This window comes from Podarcis filfolensis (assembly GCF_964270895.1).
Source record: "Podarcis filfolensis genome assembly, chromosome: 2".
In the NCBI taxonomy this organism is placed as follows: Eukaryota; Metazoa; Chordata; class Lepidosauria; order Squamata; family Lacertidae; genus Podarcis; species Podarcis filfolensis.
Genome location: NC_139605.1, coordinates 44,625,965 through 44,649,637, shown reverse-complemented (window position 1 = coordinate 44,649,637; position 23,673 = coordinate 44,625,965). Strand labels below are relative to the sequence as shown.

At 44.1% G+C, this 23,673-nt stretch overlaps 1 protein-coding gene and 1 long non-coding RNA gene across 2 annotated transcripts in view; one reads left to right on the top strand and one right to left on the bottom strand.

Moving 5' to 3' along the window:
- The window catches only part of SUSD3 (sushi domain containing 3), a 53,592-nt gene extending 39,495 nt beyond the window's left edge, over positions 1-14,097 (bottom strand). The window contains exon 1 of the mRNA XM_083603127.1: positions 11,291-14,097. Coding sequence (XP_083459253.1) covers positions 11,291-11,558 — 268 coding nt within the window. The 5' untranslated portion in view covers positions 11,559-14,097. The remainder of the gene's footprint in view (positions 1-11,290) is intronic.
- A 4,747-nt stretch (positions 14,098-18,844) lies between these two features.
- LOC310757704 lies at positions 18,845-22,865 on the top strand. The gene is made up of 2 exons (XR_014545432.1): positions 18,845-19,261; positions 22,216-22,865. It is a non-coding gene; the product is annotated as an uncharacterized lncRNA (long non-coding RNA).
- Positions 22,866-23,673: the final 808 nt, after the last annotated feature.

Below are 23,673 nucleotides of genomic sequence, written 5' to 3'. Positions count from 1 at the left end.
GTGAAAACTTCTAATAGTTTGCATTTGTTTTGCTTTAACCTGTAGACCTTGGAGTTGCAAAAGATGTACGACATGAAAACAACAGAAGATCCCAGTTTTAAGAGCCAAGCTTCTTTCTTTCTGGAACAGAACTAGTAAATCTTACAAGCCCACTTACTAAGAAAAGAGTTCCACAGGGCTTCCTTTTATTTCAACTTTTTACAACATGGAAGCTATTATATTCGAATGCTGTTCAGCACCCCAAATAACGCCCATGGTGCATCTACAGAATCTCACAATGGCAACATGACCATGCTGAAGCAAGAGTGACATGACATCCGTCAGACTGGATCGTGCCAGACGAGGGAAACGTTCTCTGTGGGAGGAAGGTGAAGATGTAAGCCAGTTTTTCGTTTCTGAATTTTCAAGCTGACCCAGCTCAAGGCTCAGCGAGGCTCATTCTTTTCGCACCATTTTGACCTCCATTACAGAACCGCTAGAACAGAAATGTACTTTACTGAACCCAGAGGAGGCAGTCACATGAATTCCTGCACTAAAACCATTAAAATACTGGAAGCACAGGAGTGGATCAGTTCATTTTATGACAGAAACCAAAAAGCTTCACCAGGACAGGTAACAAGAGCTGTACTTTTCATCGCAAAGAATTAGTAAACCTATGGTCTGTTCTTCTGAATGATCTGCAGTAGCCATTACTGGGTATCGTGATCAATTAGTCAGCCATTCCATCTTTTAATATGAACAAGAGCACTTGTACATATTTATTTACTGTGCCATTTATACCCTACAGTTCCTCCAAGTTGTTCAGAATGGTGTACATTATTCTTCCTTGCCTTCTATTTATTCTCACAACAACCTTTTGAGGTGGGATAGGCTGGGAGGTGGTGATTGATCTATTAGTACCACAGCACTAGCACTATTCATACAATGGCTCTTCTTACTACTACTATGTGGGGGGGGGGTTCTTTTTGCACTATGCATACAGACCCTTCGTGTTTACAGTTTGCTCATGTAAGAATCATGTAGGCAGTCAGTTGTATTGACCAGAGAGGTGGACATCCGGCTGGACTCCTGCCCACACATCTACATGAAATGCTTGTACATGCAATAATTGTGCAAATCATATACACTTAAGCTTGTACAATTAAGCAGATATCATTTCAGCTCCCATCAGCCCTGCCCTACGCCTATAAGATGGGATCATAATTATACCATCATCCAAAATAATACAGACAATGCACGTTCAGGTGATCCTACCCTGTTGAAAATCGCACACCAACCTTGGCAGATAAATGTCGTGGCAAACACGCAAACACTGTTGTTTGACAAGGCAGGAATATGCATAAGATAACCGGGAAGCCTTTGCACATCCTACAAATGATTAAACTGCCGTGCCCAAGCTTTTGCTCCCCTGACCCTGGGGGACGAGGGGAAGATGACAGGGATCAAGTACAAGTTAAGCTTGTTTATCACTGTAATGAAAAGAATGGCAAAGCAAAACGCCGCAAATTAGTTCTAACAGACTTCCTCGGTTAATGTAGCAAAGCAGAGATGGCCCTCACCTTTTCAATCAATATCAGCACATCTGCCTAGAAAACAAGAGAGGTAAACCCAAATTGTGTCTGATTACTTGCTCACTACCAATTCTAACGTCATGTTAAACTTAAAAGATAGCTAATCTAATTCTTAAAAACAAACAAACTAAGAGATGGCGAGAATATGACTTTTGAGCACTAGCGAGCATTGGGGTGCCATCACTCAGCTGACTCTGGTTGGACACATCACAGCTGCTTAACAGGAGATAAAGAGAGAAGGGAGGTGGATGTGGTGCAAACACACTGGCAGGAGTCTGGACTGACTCTGCAGGCGCATTCACACTGTGCCAGACTCACCACCACCTCCCTCTGTACCTCCTAGTAAGCAGCAGCAAAATGACCAGCCAGAGGTCAGGTGTGTAGTGCTGCCTCACCACCCCATCCACAGCTGCTTTCTAGGTGCTTCTCACAGTCGAAATTCAGACTACTATCACAGAGTTTATTATATATTATGATTTCAGCCACCTACTCCATGTTTGGGCCTTGCTCATATGTCCGACTCTGACGGTGCTTCACATGTGTATGTGATTATTCCTGTGTTCGTGCAGCATGTGATTTCCATGAGCAAAGTGGTCGTCATCGGCCAAGCACCATAACTAGAACTTTCCAAAAGCTTCACAGCATCTGAAGCATGAGGATTTTCACACAACTCTGTCAAGCCAGCCCTTCAAAGCACCCCACTTTTTCAGTTCTCAAATGATGATAAAGTAGAAAGACAAGTTTTTCATACATTGTCTAAAGAAAGTATTGAAGAGTAAGGCTAAGGCAGGCGTGTGTGTGTGTGTAATGGAACTTGTGACAGAATGTTGTGGTGTGGACTACTTCTATTCTGCCATACCTCCTTCCAGGATACACCATTCCATTCCCTCACTCCTCCATTTTCGGCTTCCCACCAGCATCACCCAGCATTCTGTGGCCGCTAACCATGTGTTCAGTCCTTATTGAGATGCCTTTATTTATTTATTTGGTTTTATTTCACAAACTGTATATACCACTTCATTGTAATGAAATGTCCAAGTGGTTTTTCCAAAAGAAATAAAATATAGTGGTACCTTGGGTTAAGAACTTAATTCGTTCTGGAGGTCCATTCTTAAGCTGAAACTGTTCTTAACCTGAGGTACCACTTTAGTTAATGGGGCCTGCTGCGCCACCACCGCGCGATTTCTGTTCTCATCCTGAAGCAAAGTTCTTAACCCGAAGTACTATTTCTGGGTTAGCGGAGTCTGTAACCTGAAGCATATGTAACCCGAGGTACCACTGTAAAATGATTCTAATAATATAAAATTATCAGTAAAAACAACTATTTAAAACATTAAAAAATAATCAAAATCAACAATAAGCTAAAACCAGGTTAAAACGCATTAAAATGTTCAATATGTCTGGATTGGCTTGCCTAAACAAAAATGCTTTTAGCAGGCATTGAAAAGAGTACAGTGAAAGAGCGTGCTTGATGTCAATAGGCAGGGAGTTCCAAAGTGTGTGTGTTGCCACATTAAAAGACCAATTTCTTACAAATGTGGAAAAAGTATGATGTGACGCTTGCAACAGTGCCTGTTTTAAGGCTTTAAGGCTTTTTTTTCCCCTTCCCATATCCAAGCCGGCTGATACTGCCCTCTTGTGCATGCACACATTGCACAGTGCCATTTTCATTGCATAAGGATCCACACCTGGCGCACCAAAGTCATGTTAAGTATACGTTATATTAATTCTTTCCACACAGTCAACTATCCTTTATGGCAGATTCTAGCTGAAGCAAGGATATGCAGCCCGCCTGGTGTGCTCGCATTTTATATTGCAGGTAATATATTACTTATATCCTGGCTTTGATCTCTTTGCTCGGAACGGGGAGGACGGACATTGCTAGAAGCACAGTTCCCTTGACCTTTTCATGGCTGAGCAGCAGGCAGCTTTTTAAAGTGCAGATTTGCGGACCATTGCTTCTGGAAACACTGATGTCCGAAAAGGGATTCACAAGGTTGCTCGGGTCTGACTAAGGCAGAAAGGTAGGCAAGCGCCTTGCAAAGTGAATCTTTGCTCACCCCCACCTGCCCACACTTTATCTCTAAGCATTTCCCACAAAGTAACATCACTGAAACAAATCATTTACAAGCAGCTGGGCAACACAGAGAGACACCCTGTCCTTTATCCTTTACCTATTAATTCTGAATCGCTGACAAAGCCCTCTTCCTGTGAAGAGGAGGCCCAGTTTCAATGAGAACCATTCCCATCACCTGATGAACTTTACTCAAGATACTCAATGGATGCAATGAGCATAGAATGGACTTGCCTGGTTTTTTGTTTGGGGGCAGAGATGCTATCTGCCATATTGGTAGGAAGACATCCTTGCCTGTGACCCTGAGTCTGCCCATTGATCTGTCCAGCTCAGGACTGTCAGCACTGACCGGCAACAGCTCTCCAAGGTTTCAGAGAGGAAGTCTCTCCCAGCCCTAACTGGGATTGGACCTGGGAGCTTCTGCACACAGCACAGATGCTGTGCCATTGAGCTATGGCTAGTGCTGTGGAACCAGCCACCACATCAGCCTATGCCCCGAGAGAGAGCCAATTTGGCTGTGTTCAAAAGATATCACAAACCCCTTTGGTCCCTTCACCTGTCTTCGTACAAACACCGCTGCAGAACTTTGGAAATCGCTGCCACTAGATGCAATGGTGGCCACCATCTTAGGCGGCTTTAAAATGGGATTAGACAAATTTATGGAGAACAACACTATCAATATAGCTGCTAGTCTTCATGGGTCAGAGGTAGCATACCTCTGAATGCCAGTCACCGGAGGAGCCATAGTACGAGAGGGATATTGCTCTCATGCCCAGTTTGTGGACTTCCCAAGAGGCCTCTGGGAAACTGAATGCTGAACTAGAAAGGCCTTTGGCCTGACCCCAGAAGGCCTCTTGTTATGCTCCAAAATGCAGAACTCCGGTGTCCATTAGTATGCTGGCTAAAATGGGAGTGCCTGGGAATTATTAATAGTTTTCCAGCCAGATTAATTACCCTGCTTCTACCTCAGGCCTCTGGTCTGCCTAACTAATAAAAAAGCAATCAATGGTGATTGTAGAACCTTGAATTAAAGACTGACTGAGACTTACATTCTCTTAATTCACTCCAGGGTCTGTGTCTGAGGGGAATAAAGTCAGGACTCAAGCAGCTCCTCTATAAGGGAATATTATATTGTTTTACTCAGTGTTTTTCTTCTAGAATAAAAGGTGCCGGTACTCACAAGTTGTTACAGTACGTGCCATGCTTTTAACCAGTGCCTTTTCTTCTAGAAAAAAAGGTGTTGGTACTGTGTACCCTTGAGTACTCCAGAAAAAAGCACTGGTTTTACTTCTGGAGACTGGCAATTTGAACGTCTTTGCCTGCTGCTATGAGTTCTCTAGTTAAATGACTGGTGATTTCTGGGAGTGATCGTAAAACCATGGAGCTGGAATGACCTCAAAGGCCACCTCATCCAATCCCCCGTTAATGCAAAAATACAGAAGCAATTTTTTTGTGCTTTTAGCTTTTGGTCAGTCATTGTTTTGCAGTGAAATTGGGTCTCTTGGCAGTAATGGCAACCATAAGGTAAATGGCCTTTGCTGTAAGCTGAGAAATGACAGGACTATGACAATTATGCCTATACGTAAAGTGGGGACGCTAGACCTTTTGCGCAACTCAGCGCCAGGAGGGGACATTTAATGCAGCCTAAGACAGTGCAAATGGGCGCACTTTTCCCTCACTAAATTCCTGTCCAATCTGCTTTGTCTATGAATAAGAAATTGTTTTACATGTGTAAAATTTCTGTTATAAATGGTTTTCAGATAAATGAAGTTATTTATCAGCAGTAAGCATTTCACACAGAGAAGCTCCCATGCAGTCCACTTCAGGGATACACAAACACATTTTTATGGCTCTGCGGGTCTTTCCAAATAATAAGTCCACTCCAGGATAATCTGTCTGTTCACCCAGCCCCTGAGCAAAGAGAAGCTGAATTTCTAAGTGTGCTCTCAATCCTGACATGATTTCTTCTATCGTTTTATGACAAAAAGATTTGAGCATCTATCTTGACTAGATGCCATAACTGTATTTGGCAAGGGAAATCAGAGGGCCCAGCCCACTCCCTGTATACAGTTTCTTTCAAATTCCTCATGGCAATTCATTGCTATTGGTTTTTACAATCCAATTCACATGGACTGAGCTATCACTGTGGACTGCCTTAAGGCAACATGGTGCTTCCCCAACGTTGTTGGATTGCAGCTCTCATCATATCTGACCTTTGGCAAAGCTGGCTGGGACTGAAAGGAGTCCAACAAAATTTGGAGAAAACCACACTGACTACCCATGTCAATATGCAGGGGGCAGAGTCTTGAACTTGACAAAGGGGTGTTAATAGCCTGGGGTATTCTGGCAATGAGTCTCCATTGGAGATAATTGTTAGAAGACTGCTTCTTGATGCAAGACCACTTAGGAATGTTCTGAATAGGGAAAGCTGATCAGAAGAGGGAGCAGGCAGGCATAGTTTTCTCCCTAGGTAACTTTGATGCAATATAGGTCTCCATAGATGTGTACATCTATGAATTGATTTTTGGAGACACACAGAGAGAAAGACAAAGAGATTAAGAATCGTAGAACCGTATAACTGTAGAGTTGGGACCCCAAGTGTCATCTAGTCCCACCCCCTGCAATTCTACACGCGGTCACCCATCCAGTTCAAAACCATACTGGAATCTGCTTAGCTTTGCAAATGTGCTAGAAATTTTACTGCACTATTAGAGGCTGTCTATAAAGAGCATTCTGGAATGCTGAATGCCTTTCATTTTTATTACTTGATTTATTGCCTTCTATTACAAAGGTCTGAAGACGACTTACAGCAATGCAATAAAGTAAAATATGAACATTACAAACAGTAGTGCCCGAGGGCCACAATCCCTTCTGGGCAAGCTCCTGAGGGCCACATACCAATGGTGAGCAGGGCCAGACACAGACAAAAATACCTAGTGTGTGAAGAAATGCCAGAAGCCTAGAGAGAGGGTGTATGATCTGGGTAGAGTCCTAAGGGTCAAGTCTGGGGGACCTCATTTCACACACACCCTGGCCTGATGTTTACCATCCACTTGAATATAATAAAAAGCTCTGATGTGAGGTAATAAAGTTGGCTGTTTTTGGAGTTCAACCTGTATACTGGTAAATAAACCCAAACACTACAATATGCCATAACCCCATTCTGCATGACACCAATGCTTGGTAAAGCAGCACATCTGAACTTCTCATCCCTTGAAGAAGTTGTATGAGCGTAACATTATGGACTGTCGTCACAGCCCTGCAATAGGCTACTTAACTACAACCAGCAACAATTCCTTCTAGAAAAGCATGGTGCATTGCACAAACCACCCCTGATACACAGACACACATCATCTATGACCACCAATGTAAGCTGTTTCAAAAGGCTGACAAGCAGAAGGGCAGCCATTTTCTTAGCAGAATTTTGAGGCAGCTGACAGGAAGAGCTATGGACTGCACTCTCCTGGCGCCACAACATATTTAAGGGGTGTGTGACATTTGTTGGGAAAGGGAAGCGTGCCCACCACTGTACATTTCTGTTTGAATAGTTTCGTAAGTGAGGGTAGAACAGCAACATAGGAGAGAGATGCCACTTTTCATACAGATCACTCTGTCACTTCAACTGCCAGCCTCCCAGCACCTTTGACTGATAAGCTGTATGGGTTCAGTGAGGCAGCCAACCTGGAACAGGCCGTTCTTCTTAGTGTACGGCTCCCTTGGTGGTCCATTACTGTACCATAAATAGTACAGCAAAGCCCACAGAATCAGGCTTTATGTGAGCAAAGTAGATTACATTTCTAATAGCCTTGCAACAAAACATACAAGTGAAAAGAAGGACGGGAAAGACAGGTGCACTCAGTGCTGCTGCTCCGGGAGCAAGAGATTTAGACAGGCAACTTCTGCCACTGGCACAAACGTTTGGGCTGTAAATGGGGAACAGAAGACTTCCCCGTTCATATTTATCTGGGCTGCAAGAATAAATGGAAGCTATCTATCTTGGTAGCGTTACATTTTTACGTGATCAGGGACCTGTGGATTTCTCCAGCAATATATACTTTTAACGTTAGAGAATATGCATTTGCAGCTTTGCAAAGATGTACATCTTGCAAAGCTCATTTATAAGTCTGAGGGAATTTTCTGAACTAAATGATGTTGACATGCTCCCCTTCTTTTCCCATAGCCTTTCCTCTAAGTAGAGTCTTGACAGATTTTCAGTACAATTCTACCAACACAAGTGAGCCTTTTCAAAAAAAATATGGTACAAACGCCAGCTGCTAAATAGCCATTATGAAATGACAAGTAGAACCTGCAACAAAACATTGCCGTGTGGAGTGCTGCTGTTCGTTGTTCCAGTCAAGCCAGCCATGCCCCCCTTCACAGCACTCCATTCCACTGCTTCTCCAACATGGTTTCCCATCTCCTCCTGTCAGTCAGCATTCAGTGACACCACCCAGTCTTCACTGGACTGCTTTTGGGGTTCCCCACCTCACTTTGGGGTTTTGCCCCAAAATAGTTTTATAGTTCTGCAAACTTGGGGGCTTTCCTGACCCTGCTGATACCTCCATCTTGTGTGTGGCCGTATTGGCTTCAGAACATCAGAAAAAGATGGAATGTTTGCTTCAAAACTGAAACTGCATTAAGGAGAGCATCATTTGCAAAAGGTATGTTTGGTTTTAGCTGAAAATATCGAGATGGCTTCTGCTAAAAGAAAAGGACTAGCACATCCTGTACCCGTTCATTTTGATGTTCAGTGAATGCTTAGCATTGCACTCAAAATTCCAGATAGCAATAAAAGCAGGGAAACTGCTTTATTTTATCATCCTCATCATGAACTGCCCAGCAGGCCATTCCTCCCAGTTCCAGATTTTGGAAAGCGCAATGAATCCTCCGTTTTAGCTCAAGGGGATAGGAAATAAAGTTTACTGCTGCCGTGAATGGATGACTTCTCAAGAGAGCTGCACCACAGCGTCAGTTTCATTTTCTCCTAAGTATAAAGGAACTCATTATTGACTTTCAATACGTACTATTGTCCTATTCTCCGTATCACGGTGTGTCTGCAAACACATTCCACTAATGACCACTGAAAGTGTCCTTGCCGAGAAATCCTCGCTCTGCGTGAGGCCAGCTTATTGCATGACCTCAGCTGACATCACTTCCCTCTTTACGGTAAGAATTGTAAAGGAAGCAGAAATGAGTGGTGCACCAGCAAGAGGGAAGCGAAGGGTACGATTTTAGTCTCTTTCAAAGGATGTGCATTCTGCTCTGCTCAAACTGAGCTGAAATCAGCAAGTCAAAATAGGTTTCTCTTTATTGCCTCCTCTACTAAAAGGCAATGGGCAGCATTTGTTCTAGACACTAACAAGCTGAGCAGCAAAATTAAATCAGGGCCAACTACATGTCACTTGGAAGCATGCCAGTTTTGTTTTCTTTTTTAAAAAAAATAGTAGACACAAGAGGGAATTTTCATCCAGGAAGAGCAACAATGGGAGCTTTCCCAAGGCTAACAGCAATGGGGCAGGGAAAGCTAGTTTCATTGGGACTGTGGCTGGGAACTGAAAAGTTAATCCTTACCTACCTACACCTGATAGCCTCAGTGGAAATCAGTGGGGGGGGGGGCATGTTCACTGTTACATTTTTAAAAGGAAACCCCTGAGATGCATCGCAGTAATGCATTTACTGGGTAGTTTGCCCCTTGGTTATTTCTTAGTTCTGAATAACTGTCATATCTGGCCAAAGATACACACGTCCGAGTCCCTAGATGTGCCTAGATTTCCCCTATCAAAAGCAATGAATCCCACCCCACCCCCAATCTCTCCTGGTATATTTAGCATTGAGTATATCACTTTAGGGTGCCATCATGATGAGCATATATTTTTAGGATATTCTGAAGGGTGCCCAAATCAAAAGTAAGTTGCTTCCTCTGAAGATGGGAAAAAGAAAAACCCTCTGTAGGTATACTAAAAACAAAATAGACATCACATGAAAACTCTATTATTAGATTGCCCATCGTCTTTATTTATTTATTTTTTTTTTGCATTAAAGCAGCTGTGGGGGCTTCACATTTGACTGGAGCAGTGTCAGTGTTGATGATTTTACACACACTCACTCACTCACCATTTTCTCATTCTAAATCACACTCAACAACCTGCTTTTAACTCTAGAGGGGAGATGTATCTGCAATTTCTTTCCTCCAGTGGGCTAACAGCAGCTTGGTTATCTTTTTTTATTATTTTTTTTTGAGATGGAAAAGGTTAGATCAGGAAAATAGTGGAAGGAGAAAGCTTCCACTTTAAAGCAAGAACTGTTATGGATTTCTCACATAATGTGTATTTTTGGCCCTGAAGTCAGCTTCATTAAATCTGAATTTAAATTCAGAAGCTAGTTCACTGGTAGCCGGATTGGGCAAACTACAGCACAGGCAGATATATTATCCTGTATCTTGCTTTACTACGCCTAAGTCACTCCTCTGATCTGATATGGGTTACCCAAAAATACAGCCTGAAGTGCATGTCAGATTTGGGGGCCTCTTCATAGGTTCCAAACACCCCCACCAAAAGCTCAATCCAACATTTATTTCACTGCAGGGAAATGTTTCCCATACAGTAGAAGAGTCGTGCAGGATACATACAGCAGAGGATACCTTGAATGCCTTTGAAATCTGCATCCTGATCTCTCTGTGACTCTGGAGGTGGTATTGCAGACAACTCACTGTCTCTAAACTCCTCCTTAAGTCTATAAAATAAGAAGGTGGCCTGTCTCATGAGGATGGGGTAAATGAGATAGAAACAAAAGGAGCTACCTTATACAGAGTAGTACCTTTGAGAACAGTAGCAGCTCTACAGAATTACTTCCCAGGGTTGCCTAGAGAAGCTTGGGATTGAACCTGGAACCAAACGCAAAGTAATTTGCTCCTCAGAAATGTTACAGAGTTTGGTTAGGCCCGTTTGAGGATGAAAGACCCCCGCAGGGCTTCAGGAGTGAGCCTCTGAAGGATCTTCCTGACCACTAGCAAACTTTGCATTGACTCTGCCCGCTGGCCAGTGCAACCCAGGACTGTGTATTCTGACAGGCAGCAGTTCCCCAAGGGCTCAAGAAAAGATCTTTCCTACCAGCCACCTCTGAACTTTTAAGTGGCGCTGATGGCAGAAGATGAACTCGGGAGCCTGTTCCATTCATGGCTTGCGCCTTAGCGGTGGCTCCTCCGCATCACGGAACAGAAGCAGGGCTCAGCCCCGGAACCTGTTTCGGCGCCAAGGTTGGAGCTTAGCAAGCAACGCTCCAAACCAGAGCGCCTCGAGGCATCTGCAGAGTGCCCATCCTTCAGCATCGTGCAGTCATAAGGACGACAGATCCTCGGAAGAGCAACCCTCCCAAACGAAACCCGAGGCTTCGCTTTTCAGGGGGTTCATCATGCCTACAGGGAAAATGTGCGGGCGGGAGTTGTCTCTCTCGGGGTACCTGCCCAAACCCAGATCCCACACCTGGCTGGGCTTTCCCACCCATACAATCCAAGACCTCTTCCCTTGCCCCCCCCCCCAATTTTGTGTCGTTGCGCCCATCTCAAGCGCCAGGCAGCGCAGCGCAGACCCCCCTCCCCGCCCCCCTTCCAGGCGACCCTCAGCTGCCAAGACGGCTCTTTCCTTACCCGTGTAGTTATTCTGGGCATGGTTGCCGTCCTCGCGGATCACCACCGTCCTTGAAACGTCGAGGATCGAGGCAGTCGCCGTTTGCATCTCTCCCTCTCTGGACCCTTCGCGCGACCCTCGGGGCGCCCAAGCTAGAATGTGTGCGTGCGTGTGGTGGGGGAGGTAGGAGGTAGTACTGCCCAACGGTGAGTGCAGCAGCTTCAAAGCGGAGGTCCTCCAGCCCGCCGGCCTCTGGCTCTTCCTCCGGCAGCCGAGGGATCCAGGCATGCAGGGGATTCCGAGGAAGGGCTGGCGGCGTCGCGCCCCGCTCTTGCCGGCGGAGGATTCCGCGAGGGTGCACTGGCAGGGACCCGATCCGTTCCCCGCGACTTCTCGCCGCCCAACTGCCGCCTCGCACTTCTCCAACGGCGTCTGGCTCGCAGCGAGCGAAGGACGGTGCTGAGCACCTGAAGACCCCGCCCTCCTCCTCCTCCTCCTCCACCGCCGCCGCCACCCGCCTCTGGCCCGCTTCCCCCAACCTCCTTAGCCGAGATCAGCAGCGCGGAGCTGCAGATGGCAAGATCGGCTGGGCTTCTTCCACTTCAGCCACATGCTCAGGGGCTGCGCGGGCAGCGGCGACGCCTCTCCTGGCCGGAGAGAGCTGCCAGCAGGCCTGGCTGGAGGAGGAGGGTCGCTGCCCCGTCTGGTTCCACTACTAAGGCTGCCCGGGGGAAACGCATACGGGTCGGGGAGTGAGACAAACACGCAAGTGCCTGCTGGGCTGAATGGATCATGGGCGCTCCGTGGGAAGGTTGCCGGGCTGATCTGGCGCAAAACGCAGACCTGCCCGATCTTCACACGTGGCTGAAGTTTCTTACTCGCGTGTAAGAATATCATGTGTGAAGACATCAGGAGAAGGCTTCCATCAGGCACGTGTCTCTGTGTCTGGGTATTTACAAAAGCACAGATTTGTACTTTGTGCTTATACTTTGCACTTCCTTTTGGAGACTTGGCTTTCAATTTAAATTTTTTATGCATATATTAAAAACGCCCCAACGTTAATGAGTGAAGGGTGCTGAGATCCTTAAATGTGCACCTACTCGCACTTTAGAAAACACCTCTGTGCAAATTACTCCCCAATTTGTGGAAAGGAAGAAAAAGAAAGAGTCAAGGGCAAAGAAAATGAATGAGGGGAAAGTCAAGAACCAAGGAAGATAAAAATGGTGTGCAATAAAGAGGAAACATAGGGAATCTCACATATTTCTCTCAACCTTACCCAAGAGAGAACTCTTAATGAATTTGTCATTATTAATTCTGAGCCTTGGAAATGATAGCCTAATCCCCGCCTGGTAGCTTTTGCCACCAGCTGACTGGCTGGCTGGCTGCAGGAAATTAATCTGATCTGGGCTGGGCTAAGTCAGGGCAAGGCCATCTGTTTATATTCCTGTGGCCTGATGATCTGCAGCCAGAAGGGTGCAATTTTCAAGGTAGAAGCCACCTTTCGTGAGAAGGAGGCCTTATCAGATCAGCAAGGAAGTGGTGGGAAAGAATGCAGGTTTAAGCAAAAGCACCAAATGTAGCCACAGGCACGAATGCAGGCGAGGCGTTGTCTTTGGGAATCCCAAATCTGCTGTGGCCCTGTGAACTGAAAGCAAGGTGGAATTCTTGGGTTATTAAGTGAGGGGCTCAGACGATTTGACAATTTGGCTAGAAGAAGGGGAACCTGGTTACTGAAAGAGCAATCTGCTTTTTGTTATTGTTGTGATGGTTAGATTGTGGTAGACTGCATACAGAGATAGCGAGCAGTCACAGAGAGAAGACCCCCAAATTGTCGCATGGGTGCGTAGCCTATAGTGTAGATGGTACAGTCTCCATCATGTTGGTTAGTGTGGCATTGAAATAGAGGGAATGGTGGTCTGTAGAAAATCAGCTACTTAGGAATTTCAATCTTAAAATCAGCACTATGGATTGCTTCTGAAGCAGTTACACATTTCTGTTGACAGATGCCATGCATGCTTGTGGGCACAAAAGCATGCAGATGTCTTAAGGCCAGAATAATACAGATTGTCCTGAACAACCACAACAAGTTAATAATAATAATAATAATAATTTATTATACCCCGTCCATCTGACTGGGTTACCTCAGCCACACCGAGCGGCTTCCAGCAAAATATAAAGAAACAAAACATCAAACAAAGCTAGATTTAATCTGAGCTCAATTTGCCTTCCATTGTGCTCCTGTGACATCACCAAATGCTCAGTTATAAAAAATGAATGTGTATGATTTGTGTTGATGGTTTTCAGTCACTTAATTTCCTACTAAGATTCTGTGTGGTACAAATTCCTTCTTCCCCTGGAGACCCTGAGGAGGCTGAAATCCTGACATTTCAGATCCAAACCCTGAGACCAAACTGACCTATTCCTTATACTCATAGCCTCTTTCCAAGCCTTCATTATACAAAAATTCGCAGAAGATCAACACAGATTCAGCTAGCAGTGCTAAGTTGCCAGTTTTGAGGGTAAGCACCAATTTGAAGTTTTACTGCAGTTCCCAAAGCTCATAGGAAGTAGAGTCCTTAGTCCATCTATCTCAACACTGCTGACACTGACTGACACAGCAGCTTTCTGGGGTCTTTCTCAGCCTTACCTGGTGATGTCAGGGATTAAACCTGGGACCTTTCCCATGTGCTCCAGCAGCAAGCAATAGTGCTTCCATACCTGAAAGAAGAAAGGATTGTAGTCTTATTAGGATGCTGTTGTTTAAAAGCACTGCTAGCCACTGGTACCACCTGAAGCACGAGGCAATGAGAAATTTAAAAATCCTTCCCCACCACAAATGAAAAATATTCTTACAGATAGAAGTAGTTTTTGTATGTTTGTTATGGTTGGCGTTTCATAAAAGCGCTTTTAAAAAATTCAGCGAAGGAGTACTGTCATTATTAATTCCAGTGGCGTAGCGTGGGTTGTCAGCACCCGGGGCAAGGCAAGTAATTTGCGCCCCCTAACCCGTGGATTTGCGCCCCCTAACCCGTAGATTTGCCCTAACCCCAGATGTTGCGCCCGGTGCGGCCGGCCCCCCCTGCACCCCCCACGCTACGCCACTGATTAATTCTGTTGCCCCTCTCCCACTTTTCCTTCGAAGACCTCAGGACAGCATATGGGCTGGGCCTGGGCCCAATTGACCCTTGTGTCACACCTGTCAGGTAGGTTAGGCCAAGAATTGGTGACTAGACTAGAGCAAAAAAAAAAATTTTTTTTTTAATTGTCCAGTAGCACACAAAGCTTATACCCAGAACTTCTTAGTTGGTCTCTAAGGTGCTACTGGACAATTTTAAAACAAGTTTTGACTGCATCAGACCAACACTGCTACCTTCCTGACTAGAGCCAAGTCACTCACAGGACAGAGATGGGGAACCTCATGTTCTGGGGCTGGCTATGGCCCTCCACATCTCTTTCCCAGGCCCTCCTCATGCCACATATCCTCCATTTCTCTCCTGGATGGAGAATAGAGAGGGGTTCCTGCTGTACAAAAGCACCATTCACATTTACTTCTCTGACCACTGGTGCTTCTGATACCACCGACCACTGACATGAGACACCCCCAGAAGATGGGCAGAAAGCAATGTGGCCCTCACCCCCCAACACTGCTGTAGGAGATTTGAATGCTCCCATCCAGCTGTAGGAAGTTTATGCATTGCTTTCCCAAGGAAATAAACATTGTTTGAAGGGGCTTAGCGTTGGCTGGGATATGCCCAATACAGCCACCACCCTTATTAGACATGGCCTGAAGGCTGCAGCCCAAACGGTTGTAAATTGCCACACTACCTGCACACTGAGATCCATTTGCCTCATCACCACAATGCGTTTGTCAGCTTTCTCAGCCTTAGGTCATCAGCCCTGTGTTTAGTGCAAATTGATCCCAGAGAGCCTGTCATATTGAGGCAAGGCTGTGACACACAGCAGCAACCTTGGATGTTTGGGCAGGAGAAACCAAGCCACACGCTCCACAGGTCCAAAGCCAAAGGGAGACAGAACTAGTTATGAGCTGGAAAGATCAATAAGCCTAAGCTGCCTTTTGCTCCTCCATCACAGCTACAGAAAAAGGCCTTTAATCTCTTGTAATTGGGATGTATAATCCCATTGAACATTACAAAAAAAAATGAGCAGACACTAATAAACTATCAAAAACTTCATGGGAGCAGGTGAACAGTGTTTGTTGCTCCCGAAGGAGCTAGTCAGGAGGGGCTGCCAATACATTTTAAGAACAAGACAGTCCGTAACACTCATCCGTGCTCCCAAATTCTGTCTCATGTGGGAGCCGCCCACCATGGTTCTTTGCCAAAGCCAAGTAACTAGGTTTGTGATGGTCCTATAATGCTGGCAGGACCAGATAGGACAGAATTTGAGAGTGCTATTTTTGACTTCCTGTTCTTTCCTTACTTCAGCTTGTCTCTCAGGGTGGGTAGGTGTACTATATATTTAAAGCACATTTGGTAGCCTGGTAGTCACTTGAAAACTTGCAGCACTGGCTTGTACTCCCCATTGTAGCCAGTGCCACTCAGAAGACTGACAGTTTCCCCAGACAGCTTCTTTACTGAGAGTTCATCCTGATTTGATTGCAAAAATACCCTACATTTAAAGCACATCTGCCCTACATTTAAAGCTCATCTACACCTGCTGAAAGAATCCTGGAAACTGTAGTTTGCCCCTCACAGAACTACCATTCCCATAATTCTTAACAAACTACAGTTCCCAGGACTCTTTGGGTGGAAAATGTGCTTCAAACATTTGATGCATATGCAGCCATAGTTTGATCTGCCAACTTATTCAAGATCCTGAATTCCTGCTACATGAAATGTTGACTTGCAACAATATCATTCTGCAAAAAAATGCTGTGTTGTCATTTTTCCTACCAAAGAATAGTGACATTTTAAATACTGAGCATTGCTGAAGGACCAGTGTCGTTTTAGGAGCGGCTGTCAGCGATATAAAAGAGGCTGTCTTTCCTTTCTTATTCTTTCTCCATAGAACAATGTGAGGCTAGCCGGCTGATCAAAGGCGCCTTCTTTCACATGTAAATCCAAAGGGATGGGAGATTGGCAGTACTGCTTCTTACACAGTGATTTCCAAACTGGGTTCTCCGGACTTTATACAGTTATGGGTTACAATGAAATGTAACTCATTGTGTTATACAAATCTTTGGCACAGCCGCATTTGGAATACTGTGTGCGATTCTGCTCACCTCACCTGAAAAAAAAGGATATTGCAGAGTTGGAAAATGTTAATAATAATAATAATAATAATAATAATAATAATAATAATAATAATAATTTATTTATTTGAATCCCACCCTCCCTGGCCGGAGCCGGGTTCAGACTAGCTAACATATAAATAATACAATATGCATAAAAACAAGCAAGCAATTGATTAAAATGCATCCCAAAATTAATTCAAATAAATTAAAGTTAAAACTGAACAACAGTCGGACATTGTCGTAGTAACGTCACAGGAAACAACGTGGAAGGTCAAGTCCACCACGATAAGGACAGATGGAACTCCTATCTTCAATGGATAGAAACTACTGGAACAAAAGACATTCGATGGAAACTAAAGACGCTATGCCTGTGGCTGAGGATAATTGTTTGAACCCTTCCAATGGATATGGGGGGGGGGAGGAAAAATTGTACGGGAAATTTAAAAATTGGAAGGAGATAATATAATGTACGTAAAAATCCCGAAATAAATTTTTTTTAAAGTTTTTTTAAAAAGTTAAAACTGAACAAATGGCAATTCTCAGGTTAAAATTGAAAGCGGTTAATACAACCAGAATTATCAAGGAGATGGAGCAAGCAAAGACCCTGTGAAGAAAGGTTGCCACATTTGGACTTGATTGTTTATAGAAAAGACAAGTAAGAGGTGACATGAAATAAGCTTAGAAAATTATGCCTTGCATCTAGAAAGTGGCTAGAGAATAGTTCTTCCTCTCTGAAAACACTAGAACTCATAGACATCCAATGAAGCTGAGTGATTCAGGACAGATTCAGGACAGATAGAAACAAGAACCTATTCATGCAGTACATATTAAAACTATGGAACTCACTCCCACAGGAGGTTGTGATGGCTAACAATCTGGATGACTTTAAAAGTAGATTAGGCAAATTCATGGAGGATAAGTCTATCAATGGCTACTGGTCATGGTGGAGGCAATGCGTCTGAAAACCACAGGAGGGGAGAGTGTGCTTGTGATCCAGTCCCACTTGGAGGCTTCCCACAGGTATTTGACTGGCCACTGTGAGAACAGGACCAGATGGGCTATTGGCCTAATCCAGAGGGGTCTCCTTGTGTCCTTATGTGACCCTGAACCAACATAAAACCCATACAAACGTTTAAAATTTGTAAAAGACTTTGACAAACATACTCAGCAACCAGCAAATCCCCATTTAGGCACAGTACAGTGCTTGCTAGGTGATTGTGGGGGAGAACAAGCAGTCACCATTACATAGCCTGACCCATCTCACTGGGTTACTGTTATGAGGATGCAGTGTGGAGGGGGATAATGATAGCTGCCAGCCTAGGCTCCTTGGAGGAAGAGCAGAATGGAAAAGGCATTTTAAAAAAGGTATATGAACATGCCTTTTTCTGCAAATCAGTGACATTATATGTTCCAAAACAAGCAATGCAGACTGCTTTATACTGTTTACTTTATTCATTTTGGCCCCTTGTCCATGATCAATGGGGGGAATTCTGCTACATAGCATCCGTCTTTGCTCCCATCCGACCTCCCTAGAGGCATCCCTTTTGCATTCCGTTTTTGCCTCCGTCATCACTTCTTAAATGGTAAAATATTCATCCAAGGCTTTTCTCACTTCCTCTAGATTTTCATTTTGGGATTAGCACCTTGACTGGCATTTCAGAGGCCTGCAGCACATTAAGGGGAGGGGGGAATAATGTGTGTGTGCGCACACACACACACACACCTTCACCATTTGGAATTGTGCAGCACACACTTTTGGTTTTGAATGAGAAAGAGGAAGCAGGAAGTGTGGAGGTGAAAAGAAATGGAACATCGACCTAGGGTCTTGGGGAGCCATTGCTGATCAGAGAATACAATCTTAGGCTAGATCATCTACAGAGTATGGACTAAAATTCCTATTCACGTTAGCCAATGGTCAGGGATGATAGGAACTAGAGTCCACTTTTTAAGATCACCATGGTGGCTACCCCTGTCTTGATGGACCAGTAGCCTGATTTGGGGGAGAAAACTACTGGGGTTGTAAGTTGTTCATTTATCAGCACCAGAGTACCTGTCTTGGATGCTGAAATCCCAGTTTCAATATCTCCAGCAAAATGGGCAGCAAGGATGGAAAACACCAGTACCTGAGATTCTAGCAAGCCACTCGTCTTCAAAGAATTTGATCCTGGGGTCATTTATTAGTTGAATTTATATTCTGCCCTTCCTCTTAAAGGAGCCCAGAGTGGGGGAAATGTCCATTTTTTAAAGTGTTCCAAAACATCTAAAACATTCTAAAAACAGTTAGAATCATAAAATCAGAGAGTTGGAAGGGATCCCGAGGGTCATCTTGTCCGATCGCTTGCAATGTGAAAAACACTGAAAAACAATTACAGCTAAAACATTATTTCAGCCAGTGTTGTGAGATTGAGAGGTTTGAACAGGGGAGGGTTAGCAGAGTTAGAATGACTGCAAAACACTCCTAGTAATTAGTTGGCGAAGGGGAGGGTGACGCTGAGGTTGATAAAGCCAGTAGAATACAGCTTCATCTGATCAGCCACTCATTGAAAAAGCAAACGGAAGACTGTGCTTGCTTGAGCTCTGCAAGGAACTGAAGCAGCCATTGGGGTGGGATGGAACCACTACACTTGCTTACTGGTTGGTCAGGTGGAGTCAGGTGACAGGGAGGGTAGCATGATGCAAACACACCAGTGGAGCCAATCTGGCGCTCCTGCCAGGGCAACTGCATGCTTCTGTCAAGGTGAGTGTCAGGAGCAGGTCAGCAATAATTCACACGGTGTCAATGAAGTTAACTCTCTTTTTTTCAAAGAAATAGGAACAGCTCAGGATGCCAGGCCTTGTGAGCATGGCAACATTTCCCAGTAGGTCTTGCCCCAGTGAGGCAGCTGCAAGGACTGAAGGTCCCTGCCTTCTCACAGCTACCTAAGTCTCCTCCTTCCCCAGTTCCTTCCCAAGCAATCTGAGACTCTGATGCCTTCTCTGTCTTTGCCTTGCCCTCTTCATACCTCTACTGGTCCAGCAGCCTGCCTCATCTCTGCCTCTCCCCCCCCAATCTCTCAAGCCTCCACTTCTGCCTCTGATTCTGGACTGCTCTCTGCTGCTGGGTGAGATCCCATGGACAGTAATACTAAAAGGAAAGGGAGTTCATGATGGCTGGGAGTTTGTTAAGAGGGAGATAGTAAAAGCACAACTTCAGGCAATACCAATGAGACGGAAACATGGAAGGTGCCTAAAGAAGCCAGGGTGGCTATCTAAAGAACTTTTAACTGAGTTAAGATTAAAAAAGGATGTGTACAAAAAATGGAAAAGGGGGGAAACCACCAAAGAGGAATTCAAACAAATAGCCAGCACGTGTAGACACAAAGTCAGAAAAGCTAAAGCACAGAATGAACTCAGGCTTGCTAGAGAGGTTAAAAGCAACAAAAAAGGCTTTTATGGGTATGTTCGTAGCAAAAGGAAGAACAAAGAAACAGTGGGGTCACTCAGAGGAGAAGATGGTGAAATACAAACAGGGGACACAGAAAGGGCTGAACTCCTCAATGCCTTCTTTGCCTCAGTCTTCTCCGATAAAGAAAACAATGGCCGACCTGAAGAATTTGGAGCAAATGATTCAGCAGAGGAAACACAGCCCAGAATAACTAAGGAGATAGTACAAGAATACTTGGCTAGGCTAGATGTATTCAAGTCTCCAGGGCCAGATGAACTGCATCCAAGAGTATTAAAAGAACTGGCAGATGTGATCTCAGAACCACTGGCAGTCATCTTTGAGAATTCCTGGAGAACAGGCGGAGTCCCGGCAGACTGGAGGAGCGCAAATGTTGTCCCTATTTTCAAAAAGGGGGAAAGAGAGGACCCAAATAATTACCGCCCAGTCAGTCTGACATCAATACCAGGGAAGATTCTGGAGCAGATCATTAAGCAAACAGTCTGTGAGCACCTAGAAAGAAATGCTGTGATCACCAATAGTCAGCATGGATTTCTGAAAAATAAGTCATGTCAGACTAACCTGATCTCGTTTTTTGACAGAATTACAACCCTGGTAGATGAAGGGAACGCAGTGGATGTAGCCTACCTTGATTTCAGCAAGGCATTTAACAAGGTGCCCCATGATATTCTTGTAAAGAAGCTGGTAAAATGCGGTCTTGACTATGCTACCACTCAGTGGATTTGTAACTGGCTGACTGACCGAACCCAAAGGGTGCTCATCAATGGTTCCTCTTCATCCTGGAGAAGAGTGACTAGTGGGGTGCCACAGGGTTCTGTCTTGGGCCCGGTCTTATTCAACATCTTTATCAGCGACTTGGATGATGGACTCAAGGGCATCCTGATCAAATTTGCAGATGACACCAAACTGGGAGGGGTGGCTAACACCCCAGAGGACAGGATCACACTTCAAAACGACCTTGACAGATTAGAGAACTGGGCCAAAACAAACAAGATGAATTTTAACAGGGAGAAATGTAAAGTATTGCACTTGGGCAAAAAAAATGAGGGGCACAAATACAAGATGGGTGACACCTGGCTTGAGAGCAGTACATGTGAAAAGGATCTAGGAGTCTTGGTTGACCACAAACTTGACATGAGCCAACAGTGTGACGCGGCAGCTAAAAAAGCCAATGCAATTCTGGGCTGCATCAATAGGAGTATAGCATCTAGATCAAGGGAAGTAATAGTGCCACTGTATTCTGCTCTGGTCAGACCTCACCTGGAGTACTGTCCAGTTCTGGGCACCACAGTTCAAGAAGGACACTGACAAACTGGAACGTGTCCAGAGGAGGGCAACCAAAATGGTCAAAGGCCTGGAAACGATGCCTTATGAGGAACGGCTAAGGGAGCTGGGCATGTTTAGCCTGGAGAAGAGGAGGTTAAGGGGTGATATGATAGCCATGTTCAAATATATAAAAGGATGTCACATAGAGGAGGGAGAAAGGTTGTTTTCTGCTGCTCCAGAGAAGCGGACACGGAGCAATGGATCCAAACTACAAGAAAGAAGATTCCACCTAAATATTAGGAAGAACTTCCTAACAGTAAGAGCTGTTCGACAGTGGAATTTGCTGACAAGGAGTGTAGCGGAGTCTCCTTCTTTGGAGGTCTTTAAGCAGAGGCTTGACAACCATATGTCAGGCGTGCTCTGATGGTGTTTCCTGCTTGGCAGGGGGTTGGACTCGATGGCCCTTGTGGTCTCTTCCAACTCTATGATTCTATGATTCTTACTGCTCACGAAACCCTGCTACCTCTTCATCGTCGTCCCACCACCAATCCCCTGGGGGATCGCCTTGGCCCTCTGCCTCTTCGTGAGCAACAGCAACCCACTCAACAAGCTACTTCTAACAAGGAGCACAGAGATTTTTCAACACCTGTTATTCCTGTTGGGTTATTTATTTATTTATTTATTTATTATTATTGTTAAATTGGTTTAAGCTGTTCTTAATATTGTGTTTTCATATTAATGATTTTTTAAAAAATGTAACCTGCCCTGGGACCTTTGGATAAAGGGTGAGTAATTAAGAATAATAATTTATATTCTGTGACTTAATACCATAATAATGAACAACTTGGAATTTTATACATTTTAGTGCAGTTTCTCCCTTTCTGTTGCAAAGAAAGAATTTATGCACTTTTACTAGGTTAAAAATTGACCTGCAAAGGTCAATCTTCTTCCCCCATGTTTAATTTCTTCTGCTTTTTTTCTAGGATGGAGAGCACATTTCTAAAAAAAGCATGTGAGCCTTGTCGCCAAACTAGATTTCTTACCACTTGCATGCAAATTATTCTCTTCTGGTAATACAGAAATGGATTTAATTGGTATGCTATGTCTAAAGAAGACAAGCGCTCACAACTCTGACCCTTTGCTACGTCAGCCCATGAATAAGCCACGGTTCTCTAGGGCCCTCTATCAATGTGGATCCATCACTCAAAAGGTTGTGTCAAGGATGCTCAGGGGTCAGAGTCATTGCATAGATATTGCACATGGCGCAGAGACAGCATGAGGAGCTGCTAGGAGGATACAGGAGAAGTGTATGAGATGGGCAAAGAGAGAGAGAGAAATCTGCTTTGAGATAATAAGGACAACTGTAATCACCCCAATCCTTATAATGAAAAGTCTTACTGATTTTTAGGAGGGCTGAGCAACTGCCACCGTGTTGTCTATTTGAAAAGAAGCTTTGACAACAGTTGTGCAAACTCTCTCTCCAGAAACATTTGTCCTTTTTAACCTTCACTTGAAAGAAATGTTTTGTCCTGTGAGATAAGTAGCTCCATTTCATCCAAGCCTAAAAATACCACGTTGTTTACTTAACATCGGTTTATTCTGCAAAAAGTAAAACATAAATCAATACCTGAAATTGTTATCTGCAATTTATTTGTACATTATGTTCTCTAGACTTGAGAGGTACTGCTGAGTAAGTATATGAAGAGGCTAACCGTTTCCCTGGGGATCTAATGCAGGAGGAGTGGACTTTGGCTGTCTGTTAAAGTGCTAAGTTGTGTCTAAACCTAGGCCAACCTCTACATTTTTAAAGAAATGCAAATACTTTAAAATGACAACAAGCCCCCAGCAAGAGGATGTGGCATTTTAGGAGCTGAAACTTAATTTCTGCACATTTCTTTGGTGAGGGGGTCTTTAAAATATGTTTTGGGGTGTGAGGAATTCAAATCTGCTGTTATTTTTTTTTGTGACTGGACAACATTTAGCTTGGTAAGTCTACGTGTGATGAAGAAGCACATAAACTGCTTTCAGAAAACCAAATAATTTTAATTTTACCTTCTGAAAATGTCAAGCAATGCCAAATAAATATATAATATAACTGCAAGTACTTGGCAATCATTTTAATTATTTCTATGCAATTATGAACACATATAAATTAAGCAAATATAAATTAAATTATATTAATTTAACCGAAATTAATTTAATGTGAATCTAAATTATTATATTATATTATATTATATTGTATTATATTATATTAATTTAACCAAATTTAACCAAAATTCTTTGGGGGAAGCCCTGACTGTTTAAAGTAATCTCATAGTGCTTTAACTATGTGGTGTGAATGTGGCTCAATTCATACCATGAGGGAATGTCTGAAAGGTACAAAGGCCCGATATCTACCAATTTATAAAAAGGAAGATATGAAATAAGTCTCTCTCACTACA